Raw genomic sequence first — 27,383 nt, forward strand, 5'->3', positions numbered from 1 at the left:
AGAGAAAAAGAAAGATCCTAACCTAATCTAACCTAATCATCTAAAATAGGAGATAAAAATGTATAAAAACTATTTTCAAAGCTACCAAAAGAAAAGTAAACTGACCCATAATTTTCAGTATTAAACTTCATTGATAAAGTTTACAATGGGCTAAGTAGGAAAGGTATGCAGATTTTTATAAACTTTACTTTTGTATCGCTCTGTAGCCATGGTAGAACACGACGTACAGCCACTTGTAGGTTGGTGGCGCGTAGGTCGCAGCCAGGGTCGCGGAAACCGACGAGATCGGCGGAACCAACGATTCCAGGTTCCCATGGCATGCTAATGAGCCTCGTAAACCACGAAATACCCCAGTGAACTGGATAACTTGCTGACAAAGCATATGTATAAGGAGCGAACTGATGTTAGTTTTACAAGAGTGTGATGCTATCGCGATTTTTCAGATGTATTTGTTTATATTTATTTTGGTGCTTAGGAATATCTTCATGGTGTTCTTATGCAGGAAAGGGACGACTGGTGAATTGAATATTTTTAGTAGCAGGCTTAGGATAATTCTTTTCTAAGGCATGAATAAAAACATCATCTAGGAGCATCATTTTTTAACTAGATCTGGAGATTGAGATCCCTCTTATTACAAAGGTGTGCTTCCTGAGTCTCAGTTTGATATACAGGAAATTGTTCATATTTCAGCAGACAATGTAATTTGTATAATAACTTTGTAGCTACTAACTATTATTATTGATTAGACTATCTATACTTCATATACTATAAAATTCATAATATGTTTTAGAGTGTGTGCTTCAAATTACTGAAGTGTAACAACAGATCTGCATAATTGGTTTTATAAAATTTTAATAACCATTAAAAAATTACTTATGAAACACAAATTTTGTAGTTTCCTTATCTGCTGCCTCAGTACTGCAAGTATCGTAAAAATAGTATACTTAATTTTTATAATTTCACTGTTAAAAGTTGCTTGGTCTATCATAAAACTTTTGTCATGTTGCTTCCAACTTGCACGTTCTTGCGATATCTAGTAATTTTAAATTTTGTTTTTTACTAGAAGTGTGTTTTCTGAATAGCCTGTGGTCCATTCAGTGAGTGTCACTGGACAGAGCAACGTGTCACCCTAAGGCGCATTTCTTAGACTTACGGGTGTCTTAAGTCGTTGCTCGTTAATTTTGGTCGTCTCGTTAACAAACTCACGCTCGAACGATTTGCAAAAGTGACTCTGAGTCTCGGTCCACGCATCAAGTGCGGTACGGTTTTCAGCCTAACCTCACTTTAACTATTTTTCCAACTGTCCTATGTTTTTTCGAAATAACCAACACGCGGTTGGTCGTCCTCTTAGGTGTCTATCTCCGCGTCTCGTTTTTCTTCCGACTTTACTACTAGCGCTGCTGCCGGCAGAGTAATTGGTTTGGCGGTCTTGTTTGTTTTACCTCTCGGATGTGTTTTGCTCGAATGAAATTTCACGGCGGGTTAGATTAAAAGATATACTAAGAAAGCAGTGGTCTGAATACAGAGCGATGTAAGTTTCCAAGTCTTGGGATAAAATATAGTGCAACCGGCAGCATTCGCATACATGGATATGCCTATCCTGATAGGGGAATTCTTGAGTAGTGAAACACTCGTGTTTTATTATAGCGATTATCTTGTATTTCAAGAAGAATGATAATATTAACGACAAGAGAAAGTAAGATGAGTGTAATATAAATGTAATATCTTTTCAATTACTTGTGGATAACTGAAGACATCCCGATATCTTTTTTTAATAATTCTAGTAACTAATAGTTCTAGTAAATCTAGTAATTTTGGTAATAATAATTTAGTTTAATGATAATAATCTTGATTATCCTAGTAGTAATAATAATAATTCTAGCAATTGTCGTAGTAATAATAATTCTAGTGATTTTAGTAACAATAATACCAACCTAATATTAGTAATTTTAATAATTCTAATAATAACGATTTAATTTTACACATTTTTTAAAGAACCTTTATTATTTTCTAGCTTATAAATTACGTCTCGTTTCGTTTTAACGTTTCCTGTATATTACCATAACGTCATAACGTAGTAGTATAAACTCGCATAATGCTAATTTCATACTAGTTGTACAGTAATGGAAAAAATATGCTGTTCAGATAGCACTGAATACCAAGTATACTTGATCACGAATATTTCATCAGAAACAATGGAATAATTTTACGGTACGCAGCAATTACAATAAGTGTTAATTTCATTTATCCATATTCAAGACTTCAAGACACACTAGGTTTGAATTTTCGTTTTTGCTAGCTTCGGAAATTCACGAATTGCTGTAATTCAAATTCATCTGGCTGAAGTGTTTATAGTATTTACTCCTATCCCGATGCTTATTTTTCGCCTCTTCTTTAGGCAAGCAAATTCAACGCGTTTCTTTGAAAAATTTCTCTAAAGAGGCGCTGCGCACGAAACACCTCTCTAAAGAACCGTGTTCCCATTTTTTTCGTGGCGTTGTGAAAAGAGCCGCCGGAAACGTGGCTGATCCTTTTTTTTTTCTTTTCGCATCTGAAGTGAGCTGCAGGTTCCTTCGCTAGCGAAGCTGGGGAAACTGGTGCAAGAATTTATGACTAAACAATTTAATTTAACTCCTTCCTTCCTTTTTCTCTTATCTCAAAATATCTCTCTCTTCAGCATCAAAATTTTTCGTCTAGATGCCTACCAACATTACGGCTGCTAACCTATACTGTCTACAAACCCAAATATAGTATATCTGAATGGGAATAATTACGTATAAATATGGTGAAAATAAATTGTGCCTTATTTAAGTCTATCCAGTCGAATATCTTGGAGCTACTGATGATACTAAATGATATTTCAAACAATATTTTCAAACTGATTGCTTTCAGTGGGTACATAACCTGATGTTAGTGAGATTCTTCTATGTTGATGCGTGGAGAACATTTTAAGGTTAGGATTGCTCAAACGAAGTCGTATATTTTGTTTAATATATTAATCGATATAGTTCATCTTGCCTAGTACATCAGTCTGTTCAATTAATTTTATTTGTTAACATTTTCAACGAAATTAATTTTTAGTATATAGATGAATTTTCTAACCTAAAATAATAAATACGAGTATAGGTAATAATAGACATAGTTAAGTGCACTTGCACCAGCAAGTATTTAAATTCAATTTTCAAAATTTCACGAGAGAAATATTTAATCTTAATTTTCAAGGCACCTTGTATACGAATATAAGTAATAATAGATACATATTTAAATTCAACTTTCTAAATTTCACATGAAAGATATTTAATCTTCATTTTCGACTTTGGTTTTTACTATTAGCTACAGGGTACCCTGTATATGTTTTCAGTGACTGTAGATAGTAATAACTAAGAGCCTAAAACTAGTTATTTTAACCTGTTTGATGGTTTCTTACTTCTTCCGTTCTCTCTTCGAACGCTAAACATGTCCAGTTTTAGGTTAAGGTTGTCTACATTTGTCAAAGTGACTAGCGTGTAGGCGACGGTTAGTTAGAACACGTAGCCTAGAGAAAAGAATTCTGTTCCTGTCAGCTTATTTGGTTAGAGAAATCACTTGGCAGGAAAAGATTCGAGTTTGAATTCTCAATTAGCGGTACCATCGGCCATTTTTTCTCCTCCTACGCACACTTCGTGTCACGCAGTGTTGGGAGACGGGTGTTCGCTCTGCTCATTTGCATAAAGTCTCCGTTACGGATAGTTAATGTTTTACGACGCGCATATATCCTACGTCGTTACGAATTTACGACCCTAAATACATCTTAATTCTAATGGTCCTACATCCTGAGTTCCCTAAAGGAAATATATATTTTATACAATCAACTTTATACCACTGTACAAATGGCTGCAGGTGTTTTGAATATCAGGCCTCGATTTGTTACATTGTTTTCTCAACCGTGATACGTACACTCCTTGAACTATAGTGTCTTTATGACACTACCTATGAACTACCAAACTAACCAAAATGAATAGCTCCAGATTTTTTCCCTATTTATTTACTTATTTCATTTACATGTATCTTGACCTAAATGTGGGTATCATCTGTGAGTGTTTCTAATTTTAAATGTTAGATTCTTCAAAGTTTCAACTTTTTAAAATTCAACTTTTACGTTGTCTTCATAAATTTGCAATGGGAACAGTGAGAATTTCCTCATCCCTGTAATCCTGATAATAAGATCCAGTTAAAATGAGGATATTCCTGAGCCAAGTGTTGCAGACGCCTGTTTTGGGAAACAAATGATGAAATTTATCTTTTCACCAACCAGAAAGTGAGTTTGAAATGACGTGAGTTCACATCAGAGGTTTCCAATGTTCCAGTAAGCCTGATATAAAACACCTCCAACTTCAGGCCTTCACCTGTCTACAGTTATCAAATTCCTCCTACTCTCCGAAAACAATCTACTGCAGGCATAAAAGTTAGCCCATCTCGCTCTTTCTGTCTGGCTTTTCAAAGCATTCTCGATATTATCCGCCCCCTTTGGTTCCTGTGCATCCCATCGAGACGCAGCTGCGTAGGAGGCACCTCGGGCCTCAAAAAGGAACCCTGTAACCAGGCCAAAGCAAGACGGGCTTCGGATGTAAGGAGGCGGTTCGAGGAACAATGGGGTGGTAGCGGGCGAAGATAATTATCAGAGTCGGCGGCGCAGCTGCGTCGATTCGTTTCACCCTCGGGGCCGAACGATCCCCGTGCAACAGTCAAAAGCCATGGGGAAAAGTTCAGCGTGCCGTGACACCACACTTCGCCGACTGGCCAGCGTGTCCTGCCCGCTCGAACATGTGCGCAACCCTTTGACCAACTCGTCGCACGGTTCTACCACGGGCCGTTGCATAAATGCAACAGGCTGCAACGAAGGTGGACTGTTCGAAGAGTTTACAGCCGTGTCTAAGGGGCATGCCGGTTGCTCTGGTGCCGCTGCAACTTTTGCCGTGCGATTGAGCTTGGGTGCGAGGGTTGGCTGGAAGAGGTGTGGTATCAGCGAGGAACTGGGTGAAGAGTTGAGGTGGCCATGACAATTTTACTTTGGATGGTGGTAGTGATGTCTGATGGTGGTAGTGAAGTCTTAAAGGTGATGGAGCATGGATAGAGATTTTTGGGTACCTTCAGGTGTGAAAATATACACCCTTGTATGTATAGGGGATTTTCCTCTATATAGGTTTTTGACTGAAAAATTTAGTTTTATTGACATTTTCGACTAATATCGTGGTGAGCTGATGTTTTGCGTAAATAATAGAGGAAAATCCTATCAGTGATAGGGGATGATTCTACGTGAAAAAATGAATCAAAAATAAAGAATAAAATTTTTTCATTCAAAGCTTCGTTATCGATATTATCGAATTTGAATATTCACGGAGTACGCTGATATACCGAAGGTCCATCCATCTTGTAAGCCAGAGTTAAATGCACGCATGTGCAGTGAATATTCAAAGTTGATTTTCTCGATAACGAAGCTTCGAATGAAAAAATTTTATTCTTTATTTTCCATTTGCTTTTTCATATAGAATCACCATTACCCGATTGTACTACTGTTACTGAGACACCCTATGTAGTGTGAATTTTTGCACTTCTTTTTCCATCCATTTATTTCAAATCAGTTGTTGAGTACTAATAATACTCCTATAATAAATTCTACAATTTTAATAAAATTTTAATGAAATAAAGAATTATGTTAAAAAATGTATATTGCAATTTATTTTCTGATATATAGTATCTAGATATATATATATAAATCCATAAGTCAGGGTTAAAAGTCGAGATTAAGCGAGGTTATTAGATTATCTGGATTTTAGGTTGAAAGACTGAAGCTCAAAGTAGCGGCAACAACTATTTTCACATTGCCAAAGGCCGACTGGAAAAAGAATTATTAGGTTAACGGTTTTTAGGGTGCACTTCAGAAATATTTGATTTTCAAATACCCTTTGAGATTATTAAATGAATTTGCACACATGCATTTCAGTACAGAGTGATTCATAAAATTGGATCGGGTCATAAGCTTAAACTTCTAAGTGGAAAGCAAAATTTTACGGAGACTATTCCAATATTTTAAGGTTATGTCAATTGCTTCATACACAACTATGCACTTTCCCCACATTTCATTTCATACACTCTTATACGTACTGCATAAAAGCATATTGAAAGATATCCTATTACAATTTCGATTCAAATTCAACTAATCAAATTTAAACTAACCTCTATTCTTGAAGAAAGAAATATCAGGTACAAATGTGAAATTTATTTAATACCTTTTTATTGAAAGATATTGAGAAAGCATATTAATTAACGTACAGCCCAATGGAGAAATAAAGGTAACCTCAAAATCATCAAAATGGCTACGCTTTTAAAGCAAACGCGCATACCACAAGCACCACTCAAAACAATTTAATTTTACCGAATGAAATTTTTGTCTATCCCCCATCATTTTAAAGCAACGACCTGTCTCGGATGTATGGAATATACCATAAAGTCTAAGACCGAAATTATTTAACAAAAATAATTTTATTCTCTCTAAATGAAAAATTAAGGTTATGTTAGAGCATACAATGGACAAAAGTGTTCAGCATTCGCATAAATGCTTCTAGTTTACACTATCGCAGGAAGGTGGAGACAAAAAGTCTGTTGAGCAGTACACGCGCCGTTGCATAAACACAGTAGGATACGGCTAGCAATTTACCCGGCTGCCGAAATATCGGAGCCATGGACGGTCACGTAACGAAACTCGATTTATCCCCTGTTCATTATTAACAGAAACGAAAACAAATGGAACGAAAAAGGAATAAAACCCCGAACTTATTTCTTTTCAATTACAAGCTATAAACTGGAAGATAAAAATTGTTCTATCTCCAAATTTAAATTTTATTTGACGTCCATTGAATATCGGACTACTCGGTTTTCACGATATAGGTTATAAAATAAAAACGGAATATTTATTCATATTTTTCTCATCCAGTGTAGAATCTAAACAAACATAATAAATAAAACTGCCAATAAAGTAACTCCTATAAAATATATGGTTGATCTGATAATATAGTAACTACATATGGCAGTTGTAACAACTGTTTGACATCTAGTAACAATTATAAGTTACTATACTAACAAAATATGTTATTAATAGTTAACAGTCAGTATAAAATCCTTCATTAAATATATAATATACGAAATAAAACTATTATTAAAAATTTGATTTTTTTAAATCCTAATAAGCCCGAAATTGAGGTTAGGAAAATTAAATGAAAAATATACGTGCGTTTCTATTCTAGAAAGGGGCATTTCTATCGACATTTCCTGCTGGAATTCGAGCAATATCAAAAATTCATGAGAAGAGGAAGATGGCGCCACCGTAAAATGGGTTTTATTTTTTTCTCGAATACAGAAAAAATTTGTTTTTTAACCAATGATAGGAAAAATTTTAAAACTCTATGAAACAGGGGCGAAACGAAACGCCATCGAATGTTCCCCTTAAATCGAGCGATGCTCGCATCGCCCCGCGCATCGCCATTGCATAAATGCACCGGAGTGCACCGATTAAAACGCGCGCTGTTTCCAGTTAAGTGCTGAATCCGCTCGCGACCCGAGCAGCTTAGTTCGTGAATCACATCTAAACATAGTAACGGAAAATTATGGATTTATATTGCCTACAATGGTCGATTACTTTTTAATCCGGATATTGCTTGAAGAAATTATAAATGACGTGGAAGATTGCTTTTGTCGAATTTAATCTCATTATTATCACGTTCACTGGTAATTGGGCTTTTACTACCTATTGTATACCTAGTAAATTTTATGCAAAATTTACATCCATATTATAAACTTCGCACGTTTATTTTGCAATTATTTTCAATTATTTGACTATGGAAACTCCCTTTTATAATTTTTAAACTTTTCACACTTATTTTCTATATTGTTGTTGTTATTATGAAAATACATGCTGATATACATCCGATATGTATATAATTGTACAGCGAATGTAAATGTTAAAATACGTTTAATTTTACATAGTTTATTTTGCATTTTAGCAATTTCTGAGATGAAACTAAATTATTTAATCGAGTTCAGCGATGATAACGTTGGTTGGATGTTTCAGCAACGTATTCAATCAAATTGTAAATGTGTTATATACTTCTGAGAAAATTTCAAGTGCGTACGAGGCTTTATGATTGGATGTCTGTAGGCCTGCATTGAAATGGAAAGTAGTCGCCTTGGGCAATAGCTATAAAATACATAAATACAAATGACTGAATATGTAATCAATCACAAACGAAATGGAGAATTAAGTAACTTATTTCTTCATTCCTGTTTTATCATTTTCCAATAATAACTCTATTAATAAAGCAAATCCGATAATATGTAAATATAAATTATACCTCGCAGAAGATGTATATCTCATAACCTATCATCTTGATAATTCCCATAGTAAAATAATCGCATATAAAAAGCAAGTATAACCTCAAAAAATTATGTCGAATAACGTCCATTGTAATTTAAACCTCACTTTTGTTATACGTCGGTATTAAACTCAGCAGAAAGGTGGATTCTAGTGATAACAACAATGGAGGAACCAAAATATATAATACAGCAACTCTTCATCCCTTAAATTTTATCTTTTTTTGATATAACCCAAGAGCGTCCTATCGATTGGGTCATAAATCGGGAAAAAGTTAAACGATGTAGGAGGAGAGGTTAGGATTCGTACGGGAGGAAATTAAAAGAGAGAAATTTCAACGGCGCGCCGCGACCGGGAAGGAATGATTTTCAATCGGAATTTATTGGCGTGACGGTAGCATACCGACGTTGGAAAAAAAGGAGAGGAACACAAAAGCCACCGCAATTACTGCTTCCGCTTTGTCCGTCCTGCCGGAAGTCCTATTCATACTCGTCACTATGAGCGCCGTTACTTCCGTCATTGTAGTTACGGATCTACGACCGATTGTAAATCATTCCCTTTCTACCCTTTCTTCTTCGTCTTCCGTTTTACGATAATCGAAACGACGTTTTCTGTGACACGTGGCCTGACAATTGCTATGAAATTCTTCTAATTTTCCAATTTGCGATTTTACCCTCATACGTGTAGCTAAGCTGTAAAATTCCTGCTTTATTCAAAATTCGCCCCATTGTATCTCATAGCTGAATAGAAACAGCAACAAAATTTTATTCCACTCTCCATTCAAAAATATTAAATTTTATATAAAAATACGATACCTGCAGGTATTCGTATTTATTAACCATCAAATTTTTAAAACAGCTTTTTGTATTTTTATTTCCTCTATGGCCTTGGTTAAAATGAAGTACAACATGAAAAATAAAAACGTTGAAAGATTCATTCTCATCTTAAAAGTTAAGTGGGAGATTATTTTTTAACAAGTTTATATTATAAATACATTCGTATTTACGTATGGAATAACGACACTGTTTCAAATTACAAATGATTTAAAGTAATTTCTTATAATTTTTCGGTCAGTACAAAAACATATATGACAACATATGTATAACATATGTATAACATATATATAAAATGGGATCCCCTTGACGATGATTTTGGTAGAAAAAATTCTTACTTTTCGTTAATAATTTGTTTCTAATTACCATGTTATTAATAACCACTTGAGGGAGAGCATGAATTGGTAACAACGACCAACATGATTTATCGCCATAATGAACAAAATTAGAAGTAAATTGTGATAAAAGATGATATGCAAATATGCCCAATGATATTGTTTTTATAATGTGCGTATGGAATATACAAATTAATTCCATAGAAGATAGTAATCAGTGAAAGACTCTTATTATCTTCGGCATCAGTTCAAATACTCCTTGCAATAGTGACTAGCAATAAATGAATTAATCAAAAGTTTATATTCAAAATTATACTAGAAAGTTGCTTAAGGATGCCCCTTTATGATGCAATTGTAAATGTTCATAAATTAATCGCAGATATCCTGCGATTTGATAATTCTCCAATGACGAATGAAAATTTATCGGTCAGAGCCATCTATGATTTTGGACAGGAAGCTTGTTCTCCGCTTAGCACCACCTATGACTTTAGACTGGAAGCTTGTTTTTCGTTCAGCGCCATCTATGATTTTGAACTGCAAGCTTCTGTTACACTCAAAAATCATAGATGGCGCTGGCAGATGTCGGTAGAATTTTGTATTAGGAACGCATAATATGAAAGGAGGTTTATCGCTAAACCAGTTCCAAGAAATGACGTCATTTCCAAGAATTCCATGGACAATACTTTTGCCACCTCGACGAAAACTTTTCGAGCGATTTCGCGATTTTGTATCAGGATAACATAACACGAAAGAAGGTCTATCTCCGAGACATTTCTAAGAAATGACGCCATTTCCAAGAATTCTCGGACAATAGCTTTTGCCGCCACGATGACAAATTTCTGACCGATTTTGCGATTTTGTATCAGGAGAACATGACATGACAGGAAGTCTATCGCCGAGACAATTCTAAGAAATTACGTCATTTCCAAAAATTCTCGGAAAATACTTTTGCAACCTTGCCGTAAAATTTTCGGCTGATTGCACGATTTTATACTAGGATAACATGACATGACAGGAGGTCGCCCGCCGACCGATTCCAAGAAATGACGTCGTTTCCAAGAACTTTTGGACAATGCTTTTGCAGCCTCGGCGAGAAAATTTCGACCGTTTTAGTGACTTTGTATTAGGATAACATAACATGATAGGAGGTTGCTCGCCGACCAAGAAATGATGTCATTTCCAAGAATTCTCTGGATAATACTTTTTCTGCTTTGCAGTACATGTTAATTATTTTACTTACCTTATACTTACCTTACTTACTTACCTTTCTCTACTTGCGTTTCTTTTCTTACTTATCTTAATTCCTCTTCATTTAAATATCATTTAAGCAGATATTGGCCACTCTCTATTTTCAGAATTCAAAGTGAACATTGAAAATTTACAAGAGATAGGACATATCTTAAACTTTGTGCGTAGCTCTCAGCTTGGTATCGTTTTACAAAAATTATTTTTGGAAAACGATACCAATTACCAGGTCTCACCACGAGGAGGTGGCTACGCATCGAGACCCGACATGCGCCCTAGTGGCGCAGCCTGCTGGCGCTATCTGTATCAAAGGTACCCTAACCTAACTTGGAGCGAAAGAAGTTAAAGTGAAAATCTACTGACACTTTATTATACTTCGTGTCTTATAAAGGGGATTTCGATTCGGTATACTACAACTCTATTGTCGCGACACTAAGATACTTTATTTCTCATAAAAATAGGAAATAAAATATAAAACACGCGAGCAAGTTAAAAATCGCGATCGCGCCCGAACGAGGTCGCGATTATTCGAAAGACCGACTAGCCTACGAGACGTACTCTCGTGTACAAAACAACTTCATGCCTCGGCACCCTCCCGATCGGGCCTAGTCCATATCCAGTCACTGCCATACTCGTCAAGACTTACACGTGGACCAAGGATAGTCCCCGAACCAATGAAACTTCCAGAGTCGATACGAAGGTCCAGCGGGGCCTTGCAAGCCAGACAGACACTTCGTGTCCCTGCCCCATGGGGTAGAACTTAATCATCCCAAGTGGTCTGACCGTAGACACTATGCCCGTCCAACTGCAGGCCCATGCCCCAGTCGCGTACGACCAGGGTGCTGGACCCCCGCATCGATTCCAGAAGGAACAGAGACCCGAGGGCCACCCTGGAACTCGATGCTTGACGAGATAGACAGTGGCTGGAAATGAGTGTCGGAGACGAATCGTGGGGATGTCTTATGAGACGCGAAGTTGTCGAGTACAGGGGAGTACGTCGCGCAGGCTAGTCGGTACTTAAGAACGATCGCGATTATCGCGAGAACAATTATGTTCTGTTTGGTAAACGAGTGGGATAAGAGAGGAAAGATATGAAATAATATATTCGCTCCAAGTTAGGTAGTTTACCTTTATACAGATAGCGCGCACATGAGACTTAGTCTAGGTATCTATCTTATAACTACTTAAAAATAGACACACTCATCCTTCGTCGTTTATTGGTGTGTCCTAAATGAAGTCCTGAGGAAACTTGAGAATCTTGAGAAACCTAAAAGCTAAAACAGAATACTTTATTGTTAATATGAACCTGAAAGAAAACGGATTAGTACGAGGAGAGAAAACGAATGAACAGAAACCATGAAGGTTAACCAAGTGGAAGGAACAACCCACTGATGAGACAAAAAGAAACCAACGACGAAATATTCGAATTTTTAAGTAAAAATAAAATCTGTAAAGAGAAAAACAATTAAACGCTGGAAAGAAAAAAAAATTAAAATCTGGAAAAATAAAAAAATTATTAAGAACCCAACGATGAAACATGAACAACCTAACTATGAAATATGAACAACCCAACGATGAGACATAAACAACCCAACGACGAAACATTTGAATATTATACGAAATATTCGGAATGTCAAATAAAAATAAATGAAAAGGAATAAATAACATCTGAAAAGAAAAAAAATAATTAAAAGCTGAAATAAAGAAATAATTAATATCTGAAAACAAAATAAAAATTATTAGTAAATTGTTTAGTGGGGTGGGGTGAGGCTGAGGTAGCCATCCCCAACCTCATTTCGATCCCCACCCCTCGCGCACAATGAATATTTAGATGTTACACTTCCGAAGTCGAACCGACAAATGAGTTCTGCTGCTTCGCGTCGCCCCTTATATAGCCGTCGATCGGCCGAACTCCCCACCCCGATCAAAAATTTTTCAACTTTATCGATTCCATTATTTATTATTTTTCCGCTTTAATAACCAATAATTTATTAATTTTTTCATTTTTATTATAAGCTTACATTCTGGACAATTTGTTATTAACAAAATTAATTTGTTATTAACAATCAGTGTAATAATTTATAAATTTTTTGTAAATTATAAATACATTTTAACACAAGTACTTCATAAATTTAAGTAGTAGTCAATAATTTATTAACTTTTTCACATTTATTATAAATTTACGTTGTAAACAATTTCTTATTAATAATAAATTTGATAATTTATACATATTTTATAAAATAAAACTGCATTTGTACCGCCATACGATAAATTTCTATGATACGTATATATATGTCAAAATATTTTTATCTCCTCTATATTTTTTGTTGAAATGAAGTATTACACGAATAATAAGAACGTGATATATATAGATATATATACATCGTGATGACATATATCCATGTGATATATATAAAAAATGAAATCTTCTAAACGAAGATTTTGGTTTCCATTATGCACGGCGACGGCCCTGGCGAAGCTAGATGTGCGAGCAATGGCTGCATGGCGGCAAAATCCTTCTTACAAATTGCCGATATATATTTTACCGTCCTGTCAATATCGAACATCATTCTAATATTGTTTCAGGATAGTTTCTTCTTCAGAAAAGACCACAGAATACGCTACTGTGGAACAAATTCGTGTCACATAATGAACTTTTTATAAAAATGCAAGAATATGTGTAGAAAATGTGCTTGGAAGCTTATTTTTAAACTTCGATGATCAATTATAGTTATTCAGAAGCACAAATAATTATAATTATGGACACTGATAAACTCGAGAACTTTTCACCTAACTTTAAATATTGCAATGAATCTCTTAATGTTCTTATTTTTTACGTAATACTTCATTTTGGTTATAAAATCGTGTCTTTTTAGAACTCACATTTTTCGAAAATTGGGTGATAGAGTAATTAGGATTATAAATTCGTGTTCAGGAATCACTATCTACGAGAATCACCTACTTTATATCCCAGATTAGAGAAAAAGTTAAAATTTGTTAAATAATGTAACCAATATTTAAATATCAAAATCACAGGAATAAATATTTCCTACTCTGTGCATATACTATCTTAAAATTACATGTTAAAATGTTTTTATAAAAGATAAAACTTATAGATTTATAAATTTACCAATAATGTCCGTAATAAATAACTTATTTATAACTAAAAAAAGCAATACCACGAAACAGCTGACAATACATAAAATGATTGAATGATTATTCCCAGCTATTTCTTCAAACTTGCCACAGGATATGATGGAGTCTCGAGATTCGAAGATTGAACGTGTGATAGATTCCATTTGCGGAGACTTTGAGATTATGGTCGCCGCAAGCACGACAGATCTAGATCATAATGCATCTCACCGAGTTATAAATGCAAGATGGTCTACCTGGGTTATAATTGACTTCGAAAATGATGTAGCCTCGAGAAAGGTTGCTTGTGAACATCTGTTTACGAAACAGAAAGTATCTACTTTTTACTTTGTCTTTATCTCGAAAGCTTCCGACCATTGCGAACATAAAATGATCGATTGCGTTCCATTCGTTTGAACTTGCTTAAGTTAAAACAGAAGATGGAGGACCTCTGGGCTTCTCCAATACTGCTGATGCATAACAGAAATTTTTTGAAGCTGTTCTCTTAGTTCCTTGGCTGAGTTATTTCTTCAGTAGACTATTATTAATCTTGCTACAAAGAGAAAAGAGCCAGAGATGATTAATCTACTGTTCTAAACTGATGTATTTAGGAAGTAACCTTTTTGCCAATTATCGCTTAAATTATTATTAATATGCATATGTTTTGTATTAAATGTTTATAAATTCATAAATGGTAACTTTATTAATGGTAATAAAAAGTATTAACATTATCAAATATATGATAATACTTCTCTATAACTTAATTATAAATACCTGAGAAATATTCGTGCTACTGCATCAATTATTTTATAATGCACATTCATAAACTAATATATATTTTTACAAGAAATTTGCTATATGATTATGTTAAATGCACATGTACAATTAACATAATCATACAACCACCATTAAGATGTACTTATTCTCATAATAAAAATATTCTCAAATTACCATCCACCTCTTTCACAAATTGAACAATATAAAGGTTACTTTTCCATCATCATTTACCTCCACGACTAATTTTAAGACTTAAAACAGTATCTTCAAGGAAGCAAAGAAAGGAATAAATAAAATGTAGATAAAGAACAATTTCCACGAAACCAATGTTCAACTCAGGTCAAACAATGATCGTTATCCTTGGAAATATGATTCGAGTATCGTGTCGCGTCCTCGAGGTATCCTCTTTAGCTGGTTTTGTTCTTTCTTCGTTCTCCAGTCGGTCACTCGAGCTTGGTGGTTAGAGAGATGGCGTAAATTCCACCGATTTGCTCAGCTCACGTTTCACCGCGTTCGAGCGGCGACGTTTCATGATGGGGAACTGCGGCGGAGGGTGGAGAGGGTCTACAGTTATAGGCGCGGGAAAATGATCGGAAATTGTTAAAGACCGTTTCCAACCGCGGCCACTTGGCCGCTCATGTCGGCTCCTTTCGACGATGCAATTTCCTGCTCACTCCCCGTACACCAACCCTTTTGTTATTGATTAAAGACAAGGAACCCTCCGGACACAGGGCCCTTCCGAGATCACGCTTCACTGATCGCAGAGAAAATTATTTTTTTCGGTTCCGTGAAGAGTCTTTAAAAGCGTTGTTTATGGGCCATGTATCTAACAAAAGAGAAAGTAGTGTATGTAAAGAATTGAAACTTTTTGAAAATATAAAATATAAAATAATTAATAATACAACAATATCAATAAACATTTTAGACAGCGTAATTTAAATTTACACACTATATACATATTAACAGTAAGTGTTAATATTCTATTTAGCCTTCATATTAGATAACATACATTTAAAAAAATGGAATCGAAATTGTTAATTATTAAAAAGTTCTAAGTGAAATACGAAACCTTTATGCAACCCAATAATTGCACGCAACTTTTGTGTTTTCTCAAAGTAAGTCGTGTCTGCGCCGGTTGACTGAATTACCACCACGTCGAGTCTCATCGGTTAGAGTGAGGCTGAAAGAAAAAGAAAATAAAAATGAGAAGAAAGAAAGAAGGAAAAAGAGAAGCAGTAACCGCAAGAGGTATCGGTGCTGCCAACTGACCCCGACAGCTCGACCTTTAAGTTTCTTTATTAGGGTGCAGCATATGTCGTACGTGTGATGAACTGGTTAGATAATTTGTCCTCAGTGCTGAGGGATTGCTGTTATTAACCCTTTTCACTGGACTTGTCTCGCTCGCAAATTGACAGGGTGCATCCTTACGTGAGGAGCCAGGCTCATGTTACGCGACCGATAAAATGACACTCTAACCTACCAACGTACACGTTGCCTGTCTTGATGTATTATGCCAGTGCGTCTGCCACTGTAGTCGCTACGTGCCTTGGCCTTTTTCTATATCGTCATTGAAAATGAAGCTTTTGCGGTATTATGTCAAATTGGTTTTAGTATCCTGTTATATCCGAACCTTTTTCCTTTTAGTCTCTGAAAAAATATTTTACATTAAAAAATTACATTAAAAAATTTACATTAAAAATTGAATTAGTAAATTTATAGCGAGCTTGCTTGGAATTGTAAATTTATGCAAACGGTTTCTTTCCTTAGAGATAATAAAATTATATTTCTTTATTACCTTTCCTGAATTATTTTCGAAATATATATTAGTGTCTACTTGCATGTGACATGAATATGACAGATATGATATTTTATGATAATCATAATTCTGAATTCATATAAGGAAAAATCTATAAAAATCTGAATTTTTAAATTTTAATAATACGAAACTTCTTCAGTAGTTTCATTTCTCCTCGAACCAAGTAATGCAGCTTTACATTGAAATTAAGGAAGTTTGCATTCGACACGCGAGGAAAATTCGTGAGTAACAAAAGAATAAAATATCCAAGCTCCTAGGGATTTTCCCCTAAATTGAAAAACTCGCATTCGTATTGTAGTAAACTAGCCAAAATACGGAAACGAAAAGAATAGTGTAAGCATGTTGCTTTGTTAATAAAGTCGAAATAAAATCTGCATATGCATTAAACAAAACTACTGAAAGAAGAAGTACGAAAGAAGAAAGCTCCATGGATAATATTACCTCTAATTAAGAAGCTCGTATGATAGTTATTTTTTGCGAAATATATTAATTAAAAAAAAAGTGATATGAAGAAAGTGAAATTTTTATATTACAATAATACAAACAGAAAGAAAATAAAACCACAGAACTCGACCTTTAAAAAAATTTACATTTGATTACTACTCTACAGAATATTACGTTATAAAAATTACTAACCTGACGCTTGTACTTAAAGCTTATCATTTTTCGTATAAGAACGTCGTTGTACAGAATACAATGATATAGTATTAAATTACAAATATGCCAAAAAATGAAAGATGTATCTGAATGTTTATCAATGTGTTAACAATCAGCATATTATCAAACTCTTACTCGTCAAAAATCATTTGTAATAAGGACTCTACGAATATAACCTAAAAACTACCGCAGTGTGAATTTCTGATTAACACCTTTTCTCGAAAAAATTCACTTGTGTTCGCATTATTAGCAGAGAATGAACGACGATTGCTGTCTAAGGAGAAAACGAAAGCGATGAAAGAAAAGAAACAGACAAACAGGGTTTTAGGAACGAACGGAGCCCGGTGCAATAATGCACCTGATAGCTCGGTGACTGTTAGCGCGTGCCAACAGCCGGCGGCTGCTACCAGCTGCGACGAAACTGCACGCTGGACCCGATCACTCTTGTCATTACGAACGGCGATCTTCACCCCCTCTATCGTCATTACTTTCAACCGGTCAGTTGTATCACATGTTTCACACGAATGCAACGGTGGTAGGAAGATCATTCTATGCAAGTAGAAGAGGTATTTTTGAAACACCGATGATTATCTTTCTCATAATTTAAACTTCATTTACATGTAATATGATTAATGGGTTGTTCTCTGTATGTAATTGGGTTCGGTTATGTGTACTTTCACCAACGCCATGGGTAACATACGAAATAAAGAAATAGGGTCAACTACAGATGCTCGTTAATATAAATTACAGAAGATTTTCTGGTAAATATAATTTTTTCAAAAATCAATTTATCAACTGAGGGTATGTTTAGCACATTTGTATGAATTAATATATTATCATGTAAGTGTTATTATGGTATTTTTTTTTTCGTTAATTATAACGAGGGATATTTAAACATTTCGTATAATTTTAATTCAATAATTTTCTGTTTTGCGAAGAAAATTTTTATGTTTAATTTTACGAATTAAATTAATAACATTTTACTATTAAATTAGCTTAAATTAGATTAATAACATATACCATTATACAATAATGTAGAGAGTAGTTAAGAGGTTAAGTTGAAATAATTAAGTTGTTACTATATTTATATTTGATTTTTATTTTTAGCAAAATAAATCATAATAAATCTACGAACGATTAACAAATTTGTTAATAACAACAAATTTGTGTAAATTAAATTTATTATATCGCGCTTTATAACCTAAAAATGTCATTGATTGATTTGAATACTCAAGTAAAGTGGTTTTTAAGGTCGTTATTTGCATGTGAGAAGAAATCAAACTCACGATTGAGGATCGGAAGGATAATGTGAGGATAATAAGGGGGACCGTAAAGCTACGAGTAATCCTAATTTGCATGTTGACTGAGCGCATATTCTGTCTGTGTATCTCGATCCCGATTTGAGGCACAACGAAAGAAAAACGCAAGGTGTTCTCGTAGTCAGGTGGCTTTATCCTTTGGCACCTGTTCTTGATGCTACGCGGTAAATTTAGAACAAAATGGTTCCAAGCTTTACGACCACGCCTGATTTATTGAAAACGGGCATTGAATATTCTATGATTCGTTAAAATAATTTATCAGGTGTTACCATCAGATTTATTTACGTTATTATACTTGGAATAATTTTATTATTTTTATTAAGTTTAAAATTATTAATTTGCGAACAATTAATTAATTTTAAATCATGAATTATCATGTGTAGTTAAATATACCTTCGTATTTGAAAATTATAATTTTAAATATATTATATATATTATACTGCAAATTACATGTTATTATTGATAAATTATTTTAGTTTTAATTTTACGTATTTAAAAATGGAATTAAATATGTTTTCACTGCTTATAACTTAAAACATTAATGACAAGATGTGAATGTGGACAGCTGCATGCTGGTGCATTTATTGCTTTTTACCATGCCTCTTGAAATGAACTGTACTTTATTGAAATAAACGGTACTTACCACGTTGTTCTTAATAAATCTAAAGACCTGTTTTATACCGTTTTTATCGTCTTACAGCAATAAAGCTTAACGATCACGAAAAGGGAAGGAACTTTTTGTAACTTTTATAATTTTACAATACCTGAAAGAACTGCAAACCATCGGTCGATTCAGAAATTCAAAATATTTCATACTCTATCAAAAGACTCTAACAGTAGGTCAAATATGAATTTAAAAAATTTAGACATTTGAAATTTTTCTACACATTTCTAACTATTTTCAATTTAATTAACTCAAACACTGTATATATAATAACTATAACTAAGAAATTACACAATTTTCACAAGTTTGAGGAGTATACCTTCTTAGACTTTCAAAATCTGATTGACGAGCCAGATAATTTTTTAGAGAATCGAAAATTTGATATAATTAATCTAATTTTGTTACATGAAACAAAGAATTAAAGATTTTTCAAACAAATTTACTTTCAAAGACTTAGGCTCTTCCATTAGGCTCTAATCAAACCGAGTTTACAATATGGTGTTTAAAAGAATCACATGCTCAGATTCACCACAGCCATAATCGATTAAAAATCTGAAAAATGTCGCAGCCTTTTAAGATAGCTTGCTATATAACAACTAAAAGCAACACAAGCCCCGAATGTCGATTAAATTCCCTCTAACCAATTGCATCTGCCCTTGTTCCAGGTGAGCGAAGCCAGGCCACGCATCAGGCATCAGAAAGGCGGCAGCCATTGCAGCAGATGTGGTCCAGGCTGGGGTGTCGTGAATCGTTGTGTTCGTGGCCGCGACACCGAGTGTGGAAAATGTGCACCAGGCACCTACAGTCCACATCACAGCACCCAGCCTTGTTGGATCTGTTCTAGGTGTGGTCCAGGCCTTTATGAGGCACATCCTTGCACCTCTAAAACGGACACCGTCTGCGACTCCTGTCACAGACCAGCTCCAGATAACCCTGACTACCAGAGAAAGTGTAAAGGACGATCGAATCTGTTTCTAGCACCTGAAGATGCATTGGGTACTGGAGAGGAGAGCATTCTGGTGAACGAACCTTACGGCCAAGATCAGTTGGATGATGGAAAAGAAATTTTAGAAAAGGATGCAGAAGCAGCTATTCTGAACAGAGAGCTGAATTCCTTGGAAAGGTTCTAAATTTCAGATCACTGAGCCCAATCGATCAGTGGAACGTTAGAATGCAACCAGTTGCTGTTACTTTCTTCCTGTTTCTGTGAAGACACTTTATGGAAAGCGCTCAGTTAATGTGGACAAAGGCTTGCTTACTATGATTCCTGACATCACGTCAGGGATGCTCAGCAACCTTCTTCTGTTCAAACTGTAGAGAACTGAAGCTTTTGTTCGCTGGAAATTCGAGATCTCCTTGGACTGTGAACAAATTTTTCGCCTCCTCTAAGTTAGAGATCTTCTTGAGCTATGGACGAATCTTTTGTTCTCCTAAAATTAATTATCTTATTAGACGAAGAAGCTAATAATTATTGAAAATTGGACATTTTTGAGAATGATGATGAAGTTGGATACCATTTGTTGGATATACAGAATCTACACGGATTGTGAAAGAAGCTTTCGGTTTCTGATATCGTTTCAAATGTTTCTGAAGTTTTGCAAGATCCCTTTTAAATGCTGAGTAAATGGAAATAAGCGGAAAGGAACATCTTCTTATTTGGTTTCGACGAATCGTCTTGCTGGAAAAATTGGAAGACCCAGATGCCTGGAATACCGAATTTCTTTGAAAACATTCACAGGTTTGAAAAGAAGAAGATTGCTGGTAATTTTTTGGGCTTTAAATGAAGACTTCCTGCAAGCAGATAATTAGAAATTCGGACCGAGTTCAAATAGAATTCTGTTCAGAAGGGTGAAGACTATGACCAAACCCAGCAAAGTTAGGTGTTTCTATAATTTGGTAAATGTTGAAGGATTCTGAAGTTATGAATCAAATTTGAACTGCTAGTTAATGAACAAAGAGACTGGATTTTTAGAATATGTGCTTGTCCTTTAGAAGCTGCTCAAAATGTATAACTGTAGGTCAATTACAGATACTTAATTATACAATGCAATGAAATTGCATGAAAAATTGAACAAAAAATCAAATGAAATATGTTAATATACCATGAAGTATATTAATTAACACAGTTAAGTGAAGCCTGCTTTTTATGATTTTTCAAGATTTTATGTTTATACCAGTCTATATCTGAATGAATAGAAAAGATTTATTCAGAAAAAGATATGTTCACAAAAATAAGGTAAAATTTATGCTACGAGGATAGTTCATTTTATACAATATATATATATATATATCTGTAATTGACTTTACACGAACTACTTATACAGACATCGATTCATTTATATTTCAATAATTCTAAAATTCTCAGCCAATGTATGAAACTATAAATAAGAAAGGTTATCCGAAGAACACGAATTCAGATGGTCGATGGTCGTACGTTAGGTTGAAACCTAATCAAAACTACTTCTCAACTCTGGTGCTCGTTCTTTTCAAATTTCATATTAATTTTTCCTCGCGTATCTTAATAAGTATAAACATTCTTCGAAGAAGAAATGATCGACTTAGATCGATCCTCAGTTGCTAGTCAGTTAGCGGTTAAGTAGTCGATAAGGATGTAACATATGAAATCGACACGACGTAACGTTCAAACATAAATGTACACACGTATTTTATTTCGTAATAATCATTATAATTGACCTCTGAATATAATGTATATTATTGCGAACACATTCGTATTCCACCGAACAGATTATCATATCTTACTGTCAATAGCTTGTTATATAAATATGGTACTTGGGAAATCCAGTTTGTCGTGATGTCAAATGTTCGTTAAAAGGCATTAATTTCATTGTCCACTTCAAATTAAATGTTTGGAATTGTTATGCAACGAATAGGAGAATTTTCTTATAAAAAAGGTCTAAGTATATTATGTAAATTTAGGTAAATTTAGGTAATTTGTGGTTAATTATTTTTCTTAATGAAGATTTGATGGTAATAGGATTTTGATCAAACAATTCTAAACATTTACTAACCATCGGTAGCACACTTTAAAGCAAAATATAAATTTAGAAAGGAATTCTACCTTATCGACCAAATCATCGGGTCACATGGTATCACTAATGTGTTAAATTATGAATGAAATCGAATATATTCATTAATTTTTTATACTTTTATTTACGTTACTGTGACTTCCCAAGTATCTTTGATCCTTATTTCCCATTCGTTCGAATGAAATTTTGGATACATATTTAAGCGCATTTTGACTGTAGATCTCTGTATACTATAACGTACATTTACGATATAAGCATATTTATGTATACCCAAAGATCTCTCGCGTTATCTGGATGTGTGCGAATTCTCTCTGAAAAATTGTTCTCCATCATAAAGAAAAAAAAAGTTATCTGTATCTTTTTGTAAAGAATTTATAAAGAGTTCGGAGAACTTTCTTTTTTTCTTATGATGAATTAGGTTTATTAGATAGAATTTAACTTAATTTTAGAAAATGAATTCATTTTACGATTGTTAAGTTATGAAATTTAATAAAAACGTTATACAGAATGTTAAAAAGTGATGCGACAAATTAAAATTGTTTATGATTTTGTAACTAAAATTTCATTTTTGGAATATAAACTTCCGTTCACGCGAAATTTGAATACCAGAAAGAACATGCACAGGTTATACATAATGCATATATATAATTTTGTGTGAAAACTTAAATGACTGGTATATTTCGGTTATATATTTTATAACGCTGACAAATCTCAGCTAAACATTCTACGATTTGATGTTACGAATTCGCAATAGAATGCAAAATAATAATACCATACCAAACTTTTGGATAGTAATGTATGTCCAAAAATTACCAAAAGCATTTTTCACTAGAAGATCTCTTTAAAAAGATTCAGTGCTACAAGATGAGCGTATTTTAGTGTTACTACGTGTGTATACACGGCACTATAGATCATTCGTGTACGCACAACATGTAAATACACTTCTGTAAATATAGAAGCTATAACGATATAATTCAATTGTTGCATTAGAAGGTACAACCGGAACAAAGCCGGGGATTTCTGTCATTCGATTAATATCTTATTTTTGTGTTCTTTGTCCACGATACGTCATCAATTTTTGCAAAAATACGATTTGTGAATTTAGGTTAAGTTCGCATTGTTAGTTGCAAGTTCTATTATTTCTTTTATTTCCAATTAATCGAAAATTTAAGTTTTCTTCCCTCAATGCTTCCATTTGGACTGTTACAAGTAAATAGTAAAAATTTAAAACTATTAATGAAATGCATTACTCAAAGTATTTAATATTTATTTATTTTCTCTTATCTGATTATTTAACTTATCTGTTGTACCTCTCAAAATATTGAATAAGTTTTAATCATTTGAGTGCTGCATTACATGTAATAATATTTACAGAAAAAAATCTCCACGGTCAATATTTGTTTATATCATGTAATTCAAAATCAATTATTTATATAATTTTATCGTTGAACAACTACTGGGATTCAATATATATGGTCCTTTTACATAAATTTTAACAAATCTCAGTTGCAGATGGAAATTCACCAAAGCACCATTATACTTTCTATTCGCTTTATTTATTTACGTCAATGTTCATTCCATTGATGGACGTAGCCGCAAGAGACACGTCTACTATAGACACAATAAAGTACAGATATAATAATCTATATAAGTTCTTTCTTTTTGTTTTCATTGTTCCTTCACCTCTATCATGTTCACACTCGAAAAACCATAGAAAATGTCTACATATTCCTTCAACACTTGAATATACGTTTGCATGAGTAGCTAAAACCTCAAAGTGAAACTATTATCGCATCTTGACGAAATACATTTTGTATCAGGTATGTAATTTTCCACATGTTAATTTATATCATTCGAATTATTATGTACAGTGTACTACGATGTACGTACATAATAACCATTATTAAAGAAAAAGAAAAATAATTACTCTCGAGATGATACAATACGCGCTATATATGTATATGAAGTTCGATGATAACCTTTTTCTCTATTTACTTTTATCTGTAAACGTGATGCAATTCTCAACTTGTGTCGAGAACGACACCTTGTCTCTGGGAATTAGGAATTACAAACACTCGAGATTCTCGGTCGATAACAGTAGTTTCGCGATAAAATTAAAGTTCAATATATTCAACATTTTAAATCGGATACCAACTTCACTTAACCTCACGTTGTCACTGCTACCATTTTAGATTATTATATTAATATAATAATTAATACTTTATATTATGTTATATTAATATGATTTTAAACTTTACATCATATATTTATGGATTTTAGAAAAATTTTACTCACTTTACTTATTTTTTTCTGTAAACATGATTTCAGTCAATTGGTAGCAATAGAAACGTTCGTGATGTACTCTGTGCAAACAAAATACCTACATATATTACCTCGCATCAAATGTGTTGGTATTATCAAGAATCGTTATATAGATGATAGTGACGATAATATAATGCTCTATAAATGATGTAGAACGTCGTTATATTCTCGTGCAATAAAGTCTACCTATAAAAATAAATTATTGTAAAATATATCGTAATGGGATCAATATAAATAAAACAATCCTCGCATCGATTCAACTGTAATAATTATTCTTTAGTAATTAAGGTAACCTCAACTATATGTTCTCTAGCCTTCTAAGGAACTTTGAAAATACATACAAAATGTTCACTGTTCAACTATCTGTTGTCCTGCCGAATGTAATGTATTCTTTCATCACGACAATTTTCAAAACTGTGCTATATAGTATAGATGAAGCATTTGTAAGCTACATTCGTTTTTAAATATTAAACGTAACGTATACACTTTCTTGAAGTAACCAAATACTTTGTGTCCTTTTTCTCGCATTTCATATTTGACATTACCGAACAATTGTTGCACAAAAGTGTCAAAAACGAGAATCGAATCGATTCTATCACATACTGAAAACATTCGTTTCAGGATGTTCTCGAAGTTAGGCATAAAGATAAATCGCGAACACAATTCACGGAACATTGTCGAGCAACTTCACAGCGTTCTGTAAACGTTGTGTATAATTTGTTCCTTCATTGACATAGTGTGGACCCCGAAATTTCCATACTTTCAAGTCGAATAAGAAACTGTTCTTTTCTTTTTTTTTAACATTAATTGCTTTGGCACGATGCTTGAATGCTTTGAACAAGTAAACCTACAAAATATTTTGATTTCTGTACTGTAAAGGCTACAGTAAAAGAAATTCCAATTAAAGAATCGAAAGAGGCGTTCGAATTATCGCGCGCTTTAGAATTGATTATGCGTAGAATCTTCTATATGAACGATAATTCGAACAATTTTTAAGCAAAAATTTGTTTGCATCGTTCGTTGTACTTTTAAAGTGACCAGTTCTTTTAGCATTCTTTCTTTTTCAAGTGGACGAAGTGAAAAATAGAAACATTTGTTTTTCTAATAATTCAATACAACTTTTTATAACTTTCGAATAATTGAAAATTGTATAAATTGTAGTACGAACTAAGCTTATACTGTCAAGTAATTTCTGTCCCTGAAGGATCAAATCGGAATTCTTTCATTAAAATTTTAATTACTCGATAATTAAATACTTGACAATAAAATGTAGTTCAGGCGTGGGCGACATTAATATGAAAGCCAGTCGAATAATCGAGAGCACACTTATACGAGATTATGTATATGTATAGTTTAATAATACAAATCAATAGCACTTTACAAACATACATATACGTAGAGCTAAACCATACAAAACAACGTTCGCAGAAAATTCACAAAAGACAGATTTCTTAAAAATCATTTACTGTTGATAATGAGAAAAGAAAAAGAAAAAAAAAGAAAAAACATAATTATTAAATAACTTGAGAATTTTTCAGAATCTTCCTCGTGTAAAGATTAAATGTAGAAATCTCTTTCACTAAATATCCTACTATCAATTGATAGATTAGTGATTAAATGAAATATAACCATGCGAACATTTCTTGTATTCATGCTTTGTGCCGTGTACGTCAAGGCAGACGTGCCCTAAATTAAACAGGGACAATCAAGGAACTAATACTTTCGATGGCTTAACGAATTATAATTCATAAACGCGATTAAGACATCTTTATTTTTTGTATGTAAATTTTTATGAAATACCAAAATTTCCTTCAGCGAATATAACTATATATTGTCACAGCCATAAGCGATCCATATGCAGCGTATGTATGTACATACGTTTAATTTTCGATTTTACCATGTTAATCCTAAAGAAGTTGAGGCATACAGAAGATCGGTATCCAACTTCTGAAATCTGCAATACTTCTCAAAATATTGGAATTTCTACTAAATATAAATTCCAAAATTATCAGATTTATTGCAAAGAGATATTGTCAGTGGATTATTAGCTAGATTTTTCTAATTCTATGTGAGATCAATTTCATCATATCAATGTTGAAATTATCTTTAAAGTTATTTAATTGAACTTTACTTACTTTTAATCACAATAATTCTTAGATGTGTGTTTTAAAGAATTTCTTCTGTTTTAATAAATTATTTAATTCTTTCACACACTTCGTATCAAAAGAAATATTCTTTAATTAAACTTTAACAATCCTCGATCGTTTTTAAGGATAATAAATTTTGGAAATTCATTTACATAAATTCACTGAAAATCTTTGGAATATTGAATTTTAATTCGGAAACATAGATATACTATTAAGAAAAACTTAAATGATTCCAGGATTGTAAAAATGATTCGTTGAACCATCGAAGTCTAATTACACTACACGTCTTGCATACTATAGTCACAAATAAATAAATAAAGCACAGATTATACAATAAAAAGAAGGTAGTCTAACCTACACGGAAAAATACACTGTACATCCATACTGATTGCGATACCGAACGAAGCAGTTTTTGCAACGAAGTTCGTGAGTAATAGTAACATTGAACAACTTCATAGTGTACATTGCATCTGTGCTAAATGGTTCTGACTCGATTCGAGTAGTCGATTGCAAATGTCTCTGTTAAAATCCGCTAGTTATTGCATTTTCTATAATCAATTCCTACATTGAATCTATACACGGGGACCAGAAAGCAACGAGAGACAAAGAATCGATTTATCGGAATAAATCTCTGTAGCGTTGCAATAAACGCATTTCATTAATATGTCACGATCGCCTCTCG

At 33.5% G+C, this 27,383-nt stretch overlaps 1 protein-coding gene and 1 long non-coding RNA gene across 2 annotated transcripts in view; one reads left to right on the plus strand and one right to left on the minus strand.

Annotated features, from left to right (window-relative positions):
• LOC108549870 (tumor necrosis factor receptor superfamily member 4) overlaps positions 1 to 20,315 on the plus strand; it is a 28,701-nt gene extending 8,386 nt beyond the window's left edge. Inside the window, exon 2 of the mRNA XM_017903439.1 lies at positions 19,851 to 20,315. Coding sequence (XP_017758928.1) covers positions 19,851 to 20,315 — 465 coding nt within the window. The remainder of the gene's footprint in view (positions 1 to 19,850) is intronic.
• On the minus strand, positions 15,120 to 17,294 carry LOC108549871 (uncharacterized). The gene is made up of 4 exons (XR_001890368.1): positions 17,182 to 17,294; positions 16,210 to 16,376; positions 15,799 to 15,909; positions 15,120 to 15,555 (listed from the first exon to the last, which is right to left on the minus strand). It is a non-coding gene; the product is annotated as an uncharacterized LOC108549871 (long non-coding RNA).
• Positions 20,316 to 27,383: the final 7,068 nt, after the last annotated feature.

This window comes from Eufriesea mexicana, unplaced genomic scaffold (genome assembly GCF_001483705.2).
Source record: "Eufriesea mexicana isolate 0111107269 unplaced genomic scaffold, ASM148370v2 scaffold2234, whole genome shotgun sequence".
Lineage (NCBI taxonomy): Eukaryota > Metazoa > Arthropoda > Insecta > Hymenoptera > Apidae > Eufriesea > Eufriesea mexicana.